The sequence below is a fragment of the Balaenoptera musculus genome, chromosome 11 (genome assembly GCF_009873245.2).
Source record: "Balaenoptera musculus isolate JJ_BM4_2016_0621 chromosome 11, mBalMus1.pri.v3, whole genome shotgun sequence".
NCBI classification, from domain to species: Eukaryota; Metazoa; Chordata; class Mammalia; order Artiodactyla; family Balaenopteridae; genus Balaenoptera; species Balaenoptera musculus.
This window is the reverse complement of record NC_045795.1, coordinates 22348868-22361620: the sequence shown is the minus strand read 5'-3', so window position 1 is coordinate 22361620 and position 12753 is coordinate 22348868. Positions and strand designations below refer to the sequence as shown.

General features: G+C 37.5%; 1 protein-coding gene across 1 annotated transcript; it reads left to right on the top strand.

The window, feature by feature from the left end:
• The first annotated feature begins 11574 nt into the window (after window positions 1-11574).
• LOC118903536 (olfactory receptor 10C1-like) lies at window positions 11575-12537 on the top strand. The gene is given in 1 exon segment (XM_036868686.1): window positions 11575-12537. A coding segment is annotated over 1 exon segment (963 nt).
• Window positions 12538-12753: the final 216 nt, after the last annotated feature.

Here is a 12753-nt window from a genome sequence, read left to right as displayed (position 1 = left end):
TGTTTATTTTTGTTTTTATTTCCATTTCTCTAGGAGTTGGGTCCAAAAGGACCTTGCTGTGATTTATGTCATAGAGTGTTCTGCCTATGTTTTCCTCTAAGAGTTTTATAGTGTCTGGCCTTACATTTAGGTCTTTAATCCATTTTGAGTTTATTTTTGTGTATGGTGTTAGGAAGTGTTCTAATTTCATTCTTTTATATGTAGCTGTCCAGTTTTCCCAGCACCGCTTATTGAAGAGACTATCTATTCTCCATTGTATATTCTTGCCTCCTTTATCAAAAAGAAGGTGACCATATGTGCGTGGGTTTATGTCTGGGCTTTCTATCCTGTTTCATTCATCTATATTTCTCTTTTTGTGTCAGTACCATACTGTCTTGATTACTGTACTTTGTAGTATAGTCTGAAGTCCAGGAACCTGATTCCTCCAACTCTGTTTTTCTTTCTCAAGATTGCTTTGGCTATTCGGGGTCTTTTGTGTTTCCATACAAATAGTGAAATTTTTTGTTCTAGCTCTGTGAATAATGCCTTTGGTAGTTTGATAGGGATTGCAATGAATCTGTAGATTGCTTTGTGTAGTACAGTCATTTTCACAATGTTGATTCTTCCAATCCAAGAACATAGTAGATCTCTTCATCTGTTTGTATCATCTTTAATTTCTTTCATCCGTGTCTTATAGTTTTCTGCATACAGGTCTTTTGTCTCCTTAGGTAGGTTTATCCCCAGGTATTTTATTCTTTTTGTTGCAGTGGTAAATGGGAGTGTTTCCTTAATTTCTCTTTCAGATTTTTCATCATTAGTGTATAGGAATGCAAGAGATTTCTGTGCATTAATTTTGTATCCTGCTACTTTACCAAATTCATTGATTAGTTCTAGTAGTTTTCTGGTAGCATCTTTAGGATTCTCTGTGTATAGTATCATGTCATCTGCAAACAGTGACAGTTGTACTTCTTCTTCTCCAATTTGTATTCCTTTTATTTCTTTTTCTTCTCTGATTGCTGTGGCTAAAACTTCCAAAACTATGTTGAATAATAGTGGTGAGAGTGGACAACCTTGTCTTGTTCCTGATCTTAGAGGAAATGGTTTCAGTTGTGCACCATTGAGAATGAAGTTTGCTGTGGGTTTGTCACATATGGCCTTTATTACATTGAGGTAAGTTCCCTCTGTGCCTACTTTCTGGAGGGTTTTTATCATAAATGGGTGTTGAATTTTGTCAAAAGCTTTTTCTGCATCTATTGATATGATCATATGGTTTTTCTCCTTCAATTTGTTAACATGGTTTATCACATTGATTGATTTGTGTATACTGAAGAATCCTGGCATTCTGGGGATAAACCCCACTTGATCATGGTGTATGATTCTTTTAATGTGCAGTTGGATTCTGTTTGTTGAAGATTTTTGCATCTATGTTCATCAGTGATATTGGCCTGTAGTTTTCTTTCTTTGTGACATCTTTGTCTGATTTTGGTATCAGGGTGATGGTGGCCTCATAGAATGAGTTTGGGAGTGTTCCTCCCTCTGCTATATTTTGGAAGAGTTTGAGAAGGATAGGTATTAGCTCTTCTCTAAATGTTTGATGGAATTCGCCTGTGAAGCCATCTGGTCCTGGGCTTTTGTTTTTTGGAAGATTTTTAATCACAGTCTCAATTTCAGTGCTTGTGATTGGTCTGTTTATATTTTTAATTTCTTCCTGGTTCAGTCTCAGAAGTTTGTGCTTTTCTAAGAATTTGTTCATTTCTTCCAGCTTGTCCATTTTATTGGGATATAGTTGCTTGTAGTAATCTCTCATGATCCTTTGTATTTCTGCAGTGTCAGCTGTTAGTTCTCCTTTTTCCTGTCTAATTCTATTGATTTGAGTCTTCTCCCTTTTTTTCTTGATGAGTCTGGCTAATGGTTTATCAATTTTGTCTTCTCAAAGAACCAGCTTTTAGTTTTATTGATCTTTGCTGTTGTTTCCTTCATTTCTTTTTCATTTATTTCTGATCTGATCTTTATGATTTCTTTCCTTCTGCTGACATGGGGTTTTTTTGTTGTTGTTGTTCTTCTTTCTCTAATTGCTTTAGGTGCAAGATTAGGTTGTTTATTTGAGATGTTTCTTGTTTCTTGAGGTAGGATTGTATTGCTATAAACTTCCCTCTTAGAACTGCCTTTGCTGCATCCCATAGGTTTTGGGTCGTTGTGTTTTCATTGTCATTTGTTTCTAGGTATTTTTTGATTACCTCTTTGATTTCTTCATTGATCTCTTGTTTATTTAGTAGTGTATTGTTTAGCCTCCATGTGTTTGTATTTTTTCCAGTTTTTTTCCTGTAATTGATATCTAGTCTCATAGTGTTTTGGTCGGAAAAGATACTTATGATTTCAATTTTCTTAATTTACCAAGGCTTGACTTGTGACCCAAGATATGATCTATCCTGGAGAATGATCCATGAGCACTTGAGAAGAAAGTGTATTCTGTTGTTTTTGGATGGAATGTCCTATAAATATCAATTAAATCCATCTTGTTTAATGTATCATTTAAAGCTTGTGTTTCCTTATTTATTTTCATTTTGGGTGATCTGTCCATTGGTGAAAGTGGGGTGTTAAAGGCCCCTACTATGATTGTGTTACTGTCGATTTCCCCTTTTATGGCTGTTAGCATTTGCCTTATGTATTGAGGTGCTCCTATGTTGGGTGTATAAATATTTACAATTGTTATATCTTCTTCTTGGATTGATCCTGAACTGATATTTTAACAAACAATTCTAGTTTTTCTTTGTTATTCTTTTAGATGCTTAAAATATTAAAAAAAATAGAACACATATTCCTACAACTCAGAGTCATCAACTATTAATTTTGTTATGTTTATTTCAAGAATTTTTTAGAGGCTATCAACAGTGAGCCTAGTGCATGGTAAGATCAAGAGAAGACATACAAGATTAAGGAATATGCTGGATTCAAATCAAGATGGCAGCTTAGGAGGACTCGGAACTCACCTCCTCCCAAAAAACGCATCAAAAATACATCTACATGTCAAACAATTCTCAATGAAAACTACCTAGAGACTAGCAGAGAGACTCCTGTACAACCAAGGCTGTAAGAAAGATGCAGAATCAGGTCAGAAGGGAAGAGAAGCAATCAGGTTGGGACCTGTACCCCTAGGAAGGGTCTCAGAGGAAAGGGAGATGACATAAGGTGAGATCCTCTATGGGGAGCGAGCAGCTCAAACCACATATTTGTCACTCTAGTTCTGGGGTCCAACAAAGGGAAGGAGAGCCCCCTTGGGTGTTTGGAAGCCCAATGGGACTAACAATTGGGCTATGGGAAGCCTTGACTCTGCTTGAGAGTAGTGCACAAACGCTTCCTTCCTCCCAAAGTAGGGTGGAAAGGGCAGAGTGAAACCATGCAGCTGGCTGACTGGTTTCATGAGACTGCCCTTTTGCGTACCCCACCCTGAGCTGAGCTAATGCTCCAGCACAGCTGTAGCTTCTAGTCACAGCTCCACACTGGAGCAAAGGCTGCCATGATCAAGGAGAAAGCTCTTTGTGAGATGCTGTGGCAGCTCCAACCCTAAATGGCCTCTAAGCAGGGAGGGGGAGGCCATGACTGACACTTACACGGGCAGCACATTAGAAGCAAACCACATCTCTGATGGCGACCAGACCACCACACCCAATACACTGACCAATGCTGAATAATCATACCAGCTTCTCTTGCTCCAGCACTTCTCACCTCTGGGGCTCAGGGGACTAATGTTGAGAGGGCGAAGGGCACACACTTAAAGGGAATGAAGCCAGCTTGACCCAACCTTCAGGGCTTCTGCTCCAGCAACTTGAGACCCACCCACACCCCCAATAGGACTGTGATGGCTACTGAACAGAGGGGAAGCCCTGGTTCACACCTGGCTCTGGCCCCAGCCCCTTCATCTCCAGCCCCACCTCCTAACAAGGTGAGAGCTGTCAGCACACCCTGAGGAAAGGCATAACTTGTGTTCGTGTCAAAACCATCTCTCTCACCAAAGCCACTGGGCACACACAGACACTATAAGGATGCTCCCACACAGATGGAAATAAACAATTTACTAGATCAAGAATCCAAAGTACTAGTAATGCTAACTGAATTAAGATGAACACAGTGAGAATTTTAATGAGGAACTAGAAAATATATGAAAGAACCAATCAGAACTGAAGAATACAATAACTAAAATGAAAAACACACTAGAAGGAATTAACAGCAAACTAGGTGATACAGAAGAATGCATAAGTGATCTAAAAGATAGATTAATAGAAATCACCAAATGAGAATAGCAAAAAGAAAACAAATTTTGAAAAATAAAAACAATTTAAGGGATCTCTGGGACAACATCAAGGGCACCAACATTCAGCTTATAGGGGTCCCAGAAAGAGGAGAGAGAGAGAAAAGTGTGGAAAATGTAAATGTGGAGCTGCATCTTGAAGCAAGCAAGGCTGGAACATTTCCTAGGCTCAGGCTGGGGCATGAACCTCGGGGGCAGTGTTGGGAAACCGCCAGCCACTCATGCAGTTTTCAACCCTCCCTCTCTTCACTGCTTCAGGAGCAAGCAAGTGTGCACGTGCTCCTCAGGACTGGAGTCCAGGCTTCCCTTCCCCAGCCCTTCTGTTAGTCGCACCAGTACTCCAACCAGCCAAGGGGGCTCTTCTTCCCTGTGTAGGACTCCAGGGAAGGGCTGAGATGCCCTATATGTGGTTCGAACCACTCACTACCTAGGAAGGATCTCTGCCCATGTAATCTCTCTTCCTCTGAGTCCCCTCCCAGGGGCACACGTCCCAACCAGATGGCTTCTCTTCCTGCCCGATTCCATGTGGATCTTTCTTACAGCCTTGCTTGTAAAAAGTCTTTCTCCAAGTCTCCAGTTACTTTGCAGTGAGAACTGTTCTACATGTAGATGTATTGTTGATGAGTTCACTGGGGGGAAGTGAGTTCTACATCTTTCTACTCTACCATCTTGACCTCCTCCTGTGCATAATTTATTTAATAAGGAGGCAATAAGGGGAATTTTCTTCCCAAATCACAACTTCCTCTTCCCTAGTCTTCCTCCTTTGCCTTTATTTCATGTCAATAATAGGTATTCAGTAACTTACCTACTTTTTTATATCATTTAAATAAGTATTTGGTACTTTACAGTTTTTTCATAATTCTAATATATCTTTGACTTGATTTTTTATATTACTTTTTAAAAATTTTTATATTACTTTTGATAGAAACAAGTAAGCACTTTGTCAAACTCATGTGTAACTAGAAGATTATTATGATTTATTGAGTCTTCTATAATAATCAGAATAAATACTAACTGCATCAATATAATATGACATGAAAGTTACTTTTGTAGTTTTCATAATTATTTTTGATGACTATCTTGTTTAATTCAGACAAAAAATTAAAATCTGAATATTTCATATTAATAGTTTAGAGTGGTCAAATACTTGGTTACCATAGTACATTTCCCCTGAATTCAGATCATATTATGTACACAGTCTATGATAACAGCTACCTACAATATAGGTTATTATATTTTACTATTGATTTACTTTTACTTTTCTTTCTACATTGTCTTTTACGTTTAATTCTTTTGCTTCCTAAATATTACCATTTATCAACAAATAGAGACAGATCTGTCTGTGGCAATTCCTGAGAGATAGAATCAAACTATTTCCTGACACTCTAGTGAAAAGAATATATGTCTCCTGGGGAAGGGAGACAGGATAAGGTTTCAGAACAAGGAGAATAAATGAAGTATAACATATTCATATTCTTTTTTTTCAGGACTAGAAAAACTCAAATATACCATGATGTAATCAGCACAGCCCTGCATGATTCTGTGTGTGTGTGTGTGTGTGTGTGTGTGTGTGTGTGTGTGTGTGTAGCTAAGGGCATTGTTAGGAGGGACATGATGCTCTCTCTCAGGAGACACACACTCTTCTTGAGATCAGACATGGTCCTGAATACAACAAAAGTTTCTTAGTGCATGGTCTTAGAAGTGAGAACTGGGGAGATTTACATCCTCTGAATTTTGAGAGACTATAAGGAGAGTGTGCAGAGAAAATCAGGGAGTGGCTCATTGGAAGCAAATACCGTCTAATTTTTTTCCTCAAATGTTATGATTAAAGGTATGTGATATAACTGATGTCTTAAGAAAAGAAGGTTGTGGAAGACTGTGGATTGAAGTGTAAAAATGAATAGCTAATACCCAAAGTATTTTTCAGTTCTGGCCATTATTTTAATGTTATTTTTCTCCTTCTCTGAAGAGTGTAACAATTTACTCAATTTGCCAGTATCCCTGTCATAAAATTGCTGTAAGTTGTTCTAAATAAATTGTATCACAGAAAATAGATATATCTCTTATTGTTGGGTAATGAAAATGCCTTGATTATCCTGTATATGTTACTCCAATCAAGTGATAAAATAGTTTCTGCTGGCTATGTCACCAGCTAAATATCACCAGCTAAATATTAGGTCCTCAATGAAATGACTATGGGAAGTTATGGAAAGCAATGGATAATCATCTCCACAATCTTTAATGACCAATTTACATAAATTGTATCTACTACTCAAGCATTTTAGAAATGACAATTTTAGAATGATGAAGGTTAATATATTTTTTTCTTGTATTCCAGGCACTGTACTATGTGTTTCAGATAAAATATCTAATAAGGTATCACATGTTTTACTTTGGCTGATAGGAAATAAACATTTCCTTATGAAAACAAAATTTATCGGTGGGCAAGAAACTCCTATATCTTTAGATTAATATCACAGTGCATATTTGGTTGACGACTGACTCTTAATATAGGTTATTTTTATAGACTGGTAATAATAGAGAATACTGCACGCAGTGTCCTATGAGTTCATTAACATAAGGCTTTTAAAGGGCAAGTGGTTTTGATGCTGATAAACTGCATTTTAATTCCTTATTTTTCATTCATGGTTTGCCTCTAACAACGAGGCAAGAAAGATAGGAAGGGCTTTATCATCCTTCCTTCACACAGAAATGATGGATCAGAGCCTTTAAGTCAAGAAAATGCATCAGGTGAGAGACAGAAGAATGTCCGTGCCAAACTGTTGTACTGCCCGTGATGCTCCTTTCTGCAGACTCCTGACGCCTGCTCACTCTCTTTCTGTAGACAATGATTAAAATTAAATATTCTTGGTATATACATAAAGCTGACCTCTACTATATGGATCTCAAGGTCCCTGGACAAAGGCCAACAGAGAGTACATCCTGAAAATAATAGAATGTGTAATTTTAAAAATCAGGAAAGCATGTACTCTAGAGCTCGAGCTCGCATCTCTCCATATTTTGATCAAAGAATAAAGTTTTCTTTGTTTGTGAAAAAAATCAGATTTTACCTCGTTTAGTATTATTCCAAGTGACAGGGAGGGAGAAGGGAATTTGATGACGTTCATTTGTATTCTCACCTCCAGTGAGACCTACACATTTATTTCTATATGATTTAATATTTATTTCCAGACAGAGTATCATTCTTTGTCAGTGTAAATATTTAGAAGCACTCACAGATCTTCACTACCCCTGATATCTTGTTTTTTCAGCTATCTCTGAACTTTGTGAGGTTTTAAAAAGTATTTATCAAGGATGACTTCCTTTTTTGAATTTTTGAATTTTATTTTATTTATTTTTTATACAACACGTTCTTATTAGTTATCCATTTTATACATATTAGTGTATATATGTCAATCCCAATCTCCCAAAAGGATGATTTTTTAATTCATCTTGTGGGTCTAAAAATATCGAATGACTAACAGCATGCATTAGTCTTTGTGCAGTCAGCCCTCCCTATGTGCCATCCACCAGTAGGTTTCTCCCATTCCTCACATTCCCTGACTCCCACCCCCAAAATAGGCAATTGCATTTTCTGTCTAAGTCTAAATAGGACAAGGGTATTTTTGAAATGAAATCTTTGCAAAGTCACTACTTAAGAGTCAGGCATTCTCCTTTTCTGGTTGGGATTTCCCCCTTGGTCTTTCCATCAGCGTCACTGAGGAAACTGCAGTTCCTCCCAGACACAGGAAGATAGAATGAGCAAGATACATGTTTGTGTATTTAACTAGCAAAAGGGATGATAACTCCACTTCCAGACTTTTCTAAGCAAATGCATAAGCTATTATTGAGAAGCCAGGATATTTTTTAAATGTTTTGAATTAAAAAACGTAAACCATTGTATCTTTTTTTTCCCCACAGCTTTAACTGAATTGTGTTGCTACAAGGGAAATGTAGATATTAAATTATATTAATTAATTTAATTACAATGTTTATAAATGCTTTAATATAAGTGCAAATGCATTATATAGACTACCTGATACTGTGAGCAAATTTTTCAACAGTCATATACATTGAGGGTCCCTGTAATTGTGCAGAGTTCTTATTTCATATTTAACAGAATTTTGGATCAGTCCACTTGTTTCCATCCTTAAATTTTAAGAACTATTGCATAGCTCGGTGGAAATCCAAATCAGTAGATTAAATGATTCATAATATACAACTATTTTTCTCAGGACATAACATTCACATGGCATTTTTATGTTTATATGTATATATGTATGTATGTGTTTTTTGCTTTTTCTCTTTCCATCATGGCAGATAAATAGAAAAACATGAAATGGAAATGAAGAGAATGAATAGGAGAAATGATTGGGGATTGTGATTTAAAATTCGGCAAGAGAGGGTATACGCGAAAGTAAATTTATTATGAGAGTATGCAAGTTTACAGGCACTGCTAGCTAAATACTTGAGTACGTAACCACTTTTCTAAGTGCTTTTATAGGAATTAACTCACTTAATCTTCATAGCAACCCCATTCGGGAGGTACTACTATCACATCCTTTTATAAGTGGGAAAACTGAGGAACAGATATTTAAGGGAATGTTAGCTGTGACTGAGTGTTAGATGACTGTACTAGGATTTGGACCCAGGGATACTATCTCCAGAATACTCATTACTATGCTATTTAGTATGGATTTAAATACGTGTGTTTCTGTCTGTGAGTGTACAGGTATATGTGTATACCCAACACTGTACATTTTTGTACATATGTTTTTGTGAATGCACCTAATACTTTTGTCTGTTCATAACAATTTGGAACCTCAAAAAGCATACTTTTTAAATATATACTGGCATCAAATGTTAATGTGGAATAAACAGTGATGTATTATAAGTGAATGTAGCATAAGCATGATCTCAGGTTATGCTAATGAACAGATAGAATCCAGAAGAATAAAGTAAAACCTCCTCATTCTTCTGCCCTTTTCATGACAAACATTGTTTAGAATTTTGATTGATGACATTTTAAAAGAAAAATGTAAACTGTAGTCCATCCACAAAAAGAACAAGGAATATTTTTTTTCCAGGAATTGATAGTAATTATCAGATTGAGAGAAAAATAACTGTCACATTTGAGATATTTGAGGGAGATGAGATTTATCATAATTAACTTCAGAAAATAGAATACGCACCAATGGGCAGAATATATAGGCAGCCAGAGTAAAGCTTAGCATTCAAACTTTTTATATTACGTAAGAGCTTATTCATTGTTAAGGGTAGTGGATATAATGGTATAAGTAAAATTCTTCATTCTATGTCTGTGTCTGAGGCTACACTCAGGAAGACATGAACAATTAATTGTCCTTGGAGTAGTGTAAGTGCTCAAATAGCAGTTATAGAGTGTTGGGAACACAGAGTGGAAGGGGCATGTAACTAACTAGTATGGGGGCGAGGGAGAAGGGGAGTTGGGAAGAAGATTCTGGAGAGCAGATGAAGCTATGCTGGAACTTGAACATAGGCTGTTCAGTAGATGGAGAAATAGGGGAGCAAATGTCAAGCCCCCGGGGGGAAATGAGCACAAAAAAATAAAAATATTCAAGACATGTACTAAAAGATGCAAGTACTTTGCTATGACTACAATATGGGGTCCATTTGGATAAGGGATGAGATAGACGTCTCTATCGAAAATCAGTGACTTGATTCATAGATATTCATGAATTATATTAATAAATTTGAATTTTAACTTGAAGTAATGGTAATTTTCATTTAGCAAAGAACATTCTGGTGGAGAAGAGATGGCAGATGAGAAATATTAAATATACAGAAATTTGCTGGAATGATGGAATTATCTCAGCATCACAATATAGATAAAAATATGAATGGCTGTGATACAGTCTTCCCCTTCTTGTCATTCACATCTCAGCTCATGCTTCTCATTGACAAAAACCCTCCTTGAACAGTATAGAGGTTCCTTAAAAAACTAACAATAGAACTACCATATGATCCAGCAATCCCACTACTGGGCATATACCCTGAGAAAACCATAATTCAAATAGAGACATGTACCAAAATGTTCATTGCAGCTCTATTTACAATAGCCAGGACATAGAAGCAACCTAAGTGTCCATCAACAGATGAATGGATAAAGAAGATGTGGCACATATATACAATGGAATATTACTCAGCCATAAAAAGAAACGAACTGAGTTATTTGTAGTGAGGTGGATGGACCTAGAGTCTGTCATACAGAGTGAAGTGAGTCAGAGAGAGAAAAACAAACACCATATGCTAACACATATACATGGAATCTAAGAAAAAAAAAATGGTCATGAAGAACCTAGGGGCAAGACAGGAATAAAGACACAGACCTACTAGAGAATGGACTTGAGGATATGGGGAGGGGGAAGGGTAAGCTGTGACAAAGTGAGAGAGTGGCATGGACATATATACACTACCAAACGTAAAATAGATAGCTAGTGGGAAGCAGCCGCATAGCACAGGGAGATCAGCTCGGTGCTTTGTGACCTCCTAGAGGGGTGGGATAGGGAGGGTGGGAGGGAGGGAGATGCAAGAGGGAAGAGATATGGGAACATATGTATATGTATAACTGATTCACTTTGTTATAAAGCAGAAACTAACACACCATTGTAAAGCAATTATACTCCAATAAAGATGTTAAAAAAACCCCAAAAAACCCTCCTTGAACACTCAATCTATACTGATCAGTTGCCGAGACATACTTGGGTTTTAATTCTCTACATGGCAGCAATTATTTATTTATTAAATGGTCATCTAATTTTTGCTTTCCTTAACTAAATAAGTTCTATTTGAGAAATAGTGTTTTTTTTTTCATTGTTGAATCCACGACGTACAACAGTAACTGGAAAATACTCTGTGTTCAATAAATACTTGTTGAATGAATGAGTAAAGAAAGCAAGTCAGTGACAAAAGAAAAAGAAAGAAATGAGTAAGAGAGGACCTTTATGTGGTAGTATTTAACAACTGATTAAAGGAAGGGATGAGAGAGAATTGTGCTGACATTTTTCTTTCCATTTTATGCCTGCTGACTAAGTATACGTTGGATAAATCAACTGGGATAATGAACACAGAATAGGATTTGATTTGAAAACGTACAGGGATGAGTATAATTTCTTAAATTTCTGATTTTTAGAATTGCTGGTGAGAAATTTATCTCTCTGACTCAGTAGAGCTTACTAAGAGAAATATAAAGATTTATATTTCTATCTGAAAGAATCTGATGACTTTGCCTTTCTTTTTTTCAGGTCATGAGCCTCAATTGTTCCTTGTGGCAGGACAACAGCGTGTCTGTGAAACACTTTGCATTTGCCAAATTCTCTGAGGTCACCGAACAGTGTTTCCTTTTATTTACCCTCATCCTACTCATGTTCTCAGCATCACTGACAGGCAATGCTCTCATAGCCTTTGCCATCTGGACCAACCCGGTCCTCCATACCCCCATGTACTTCTTCCTGGCCAACTTGTCTCTTTTGGAGATTGGCTACACTTGCTCTGTCATACCCAAGATGCTGCAGAGCCTTGTGAGTGAGGTCCAAGGAGTTTCCCAGAAGGGTTGCGCTACACAGATGTTTTTCTTTACATTATTTGGTATCAGTGAGTGCTGTCTTTTGGCAGCCATGGCTTTGGACCGCTATGTGGCCATATGCTCCCCACTTCACTATGCAACACGAATGAGTCGTGGAGTGTGTGTCCATTTGGCAATGGTTTCTTGGGGAGTGGGATGCATTGTAGGCTTGGGCCAGACCAACTATATTTTCTCTTTGAACTTCTGTGGCCCCTGTGAAATAGACCACTTCTTCTGTGACCTCCCCCCTATCCTGGCACTAGCCTGTGGGGATACATCCCATAATGAGGCTGCAGTCTTTGCTGTGGCCATCCTTTGCATTTCCAGCCCATTTTTATTAATCATTGCTTCTTAAAGCAGAATTCTAGCTGCTGTGCTGATCATGCCCTCCCCTGAAGGCCGCCAAAAAGCTCTTTCCACCTGCTCTTCCCACCTATTTGTAGTAACACTCTTCTATGGCTCAGGATCTGTCACCTACTTAATGCCCAAGGCTAGCCATTCACCAGGGATGGATAAACTCCTGGCCCTCTTCTATACAGTGGTGACTCCCATGCTCAATCCTATCATCTATAGTTTACGGAACAACGAAGTCAAGGCAGCTCTTTGGAGAACTCTGGGTAAGAAAAAAGTTTTGACTCATGGGTAGATTCCAGAGAATCAGACAAATCTTCTCTTTGAAAAAGATGCACACACAACCTAAGAGTAAAGAAAGAAAGAAAGAAACAAAAGACTGCACTCGTCAACCTGTTTTGTAAGGACCTCCTTTAGTAACAGTGATTGCAATTTTGGAGACACCTTTGTACTCACTGTTCTCACTGCCAAATTTTGGAAGGAAGTTGGCTAACAAATAATTTAACCAACA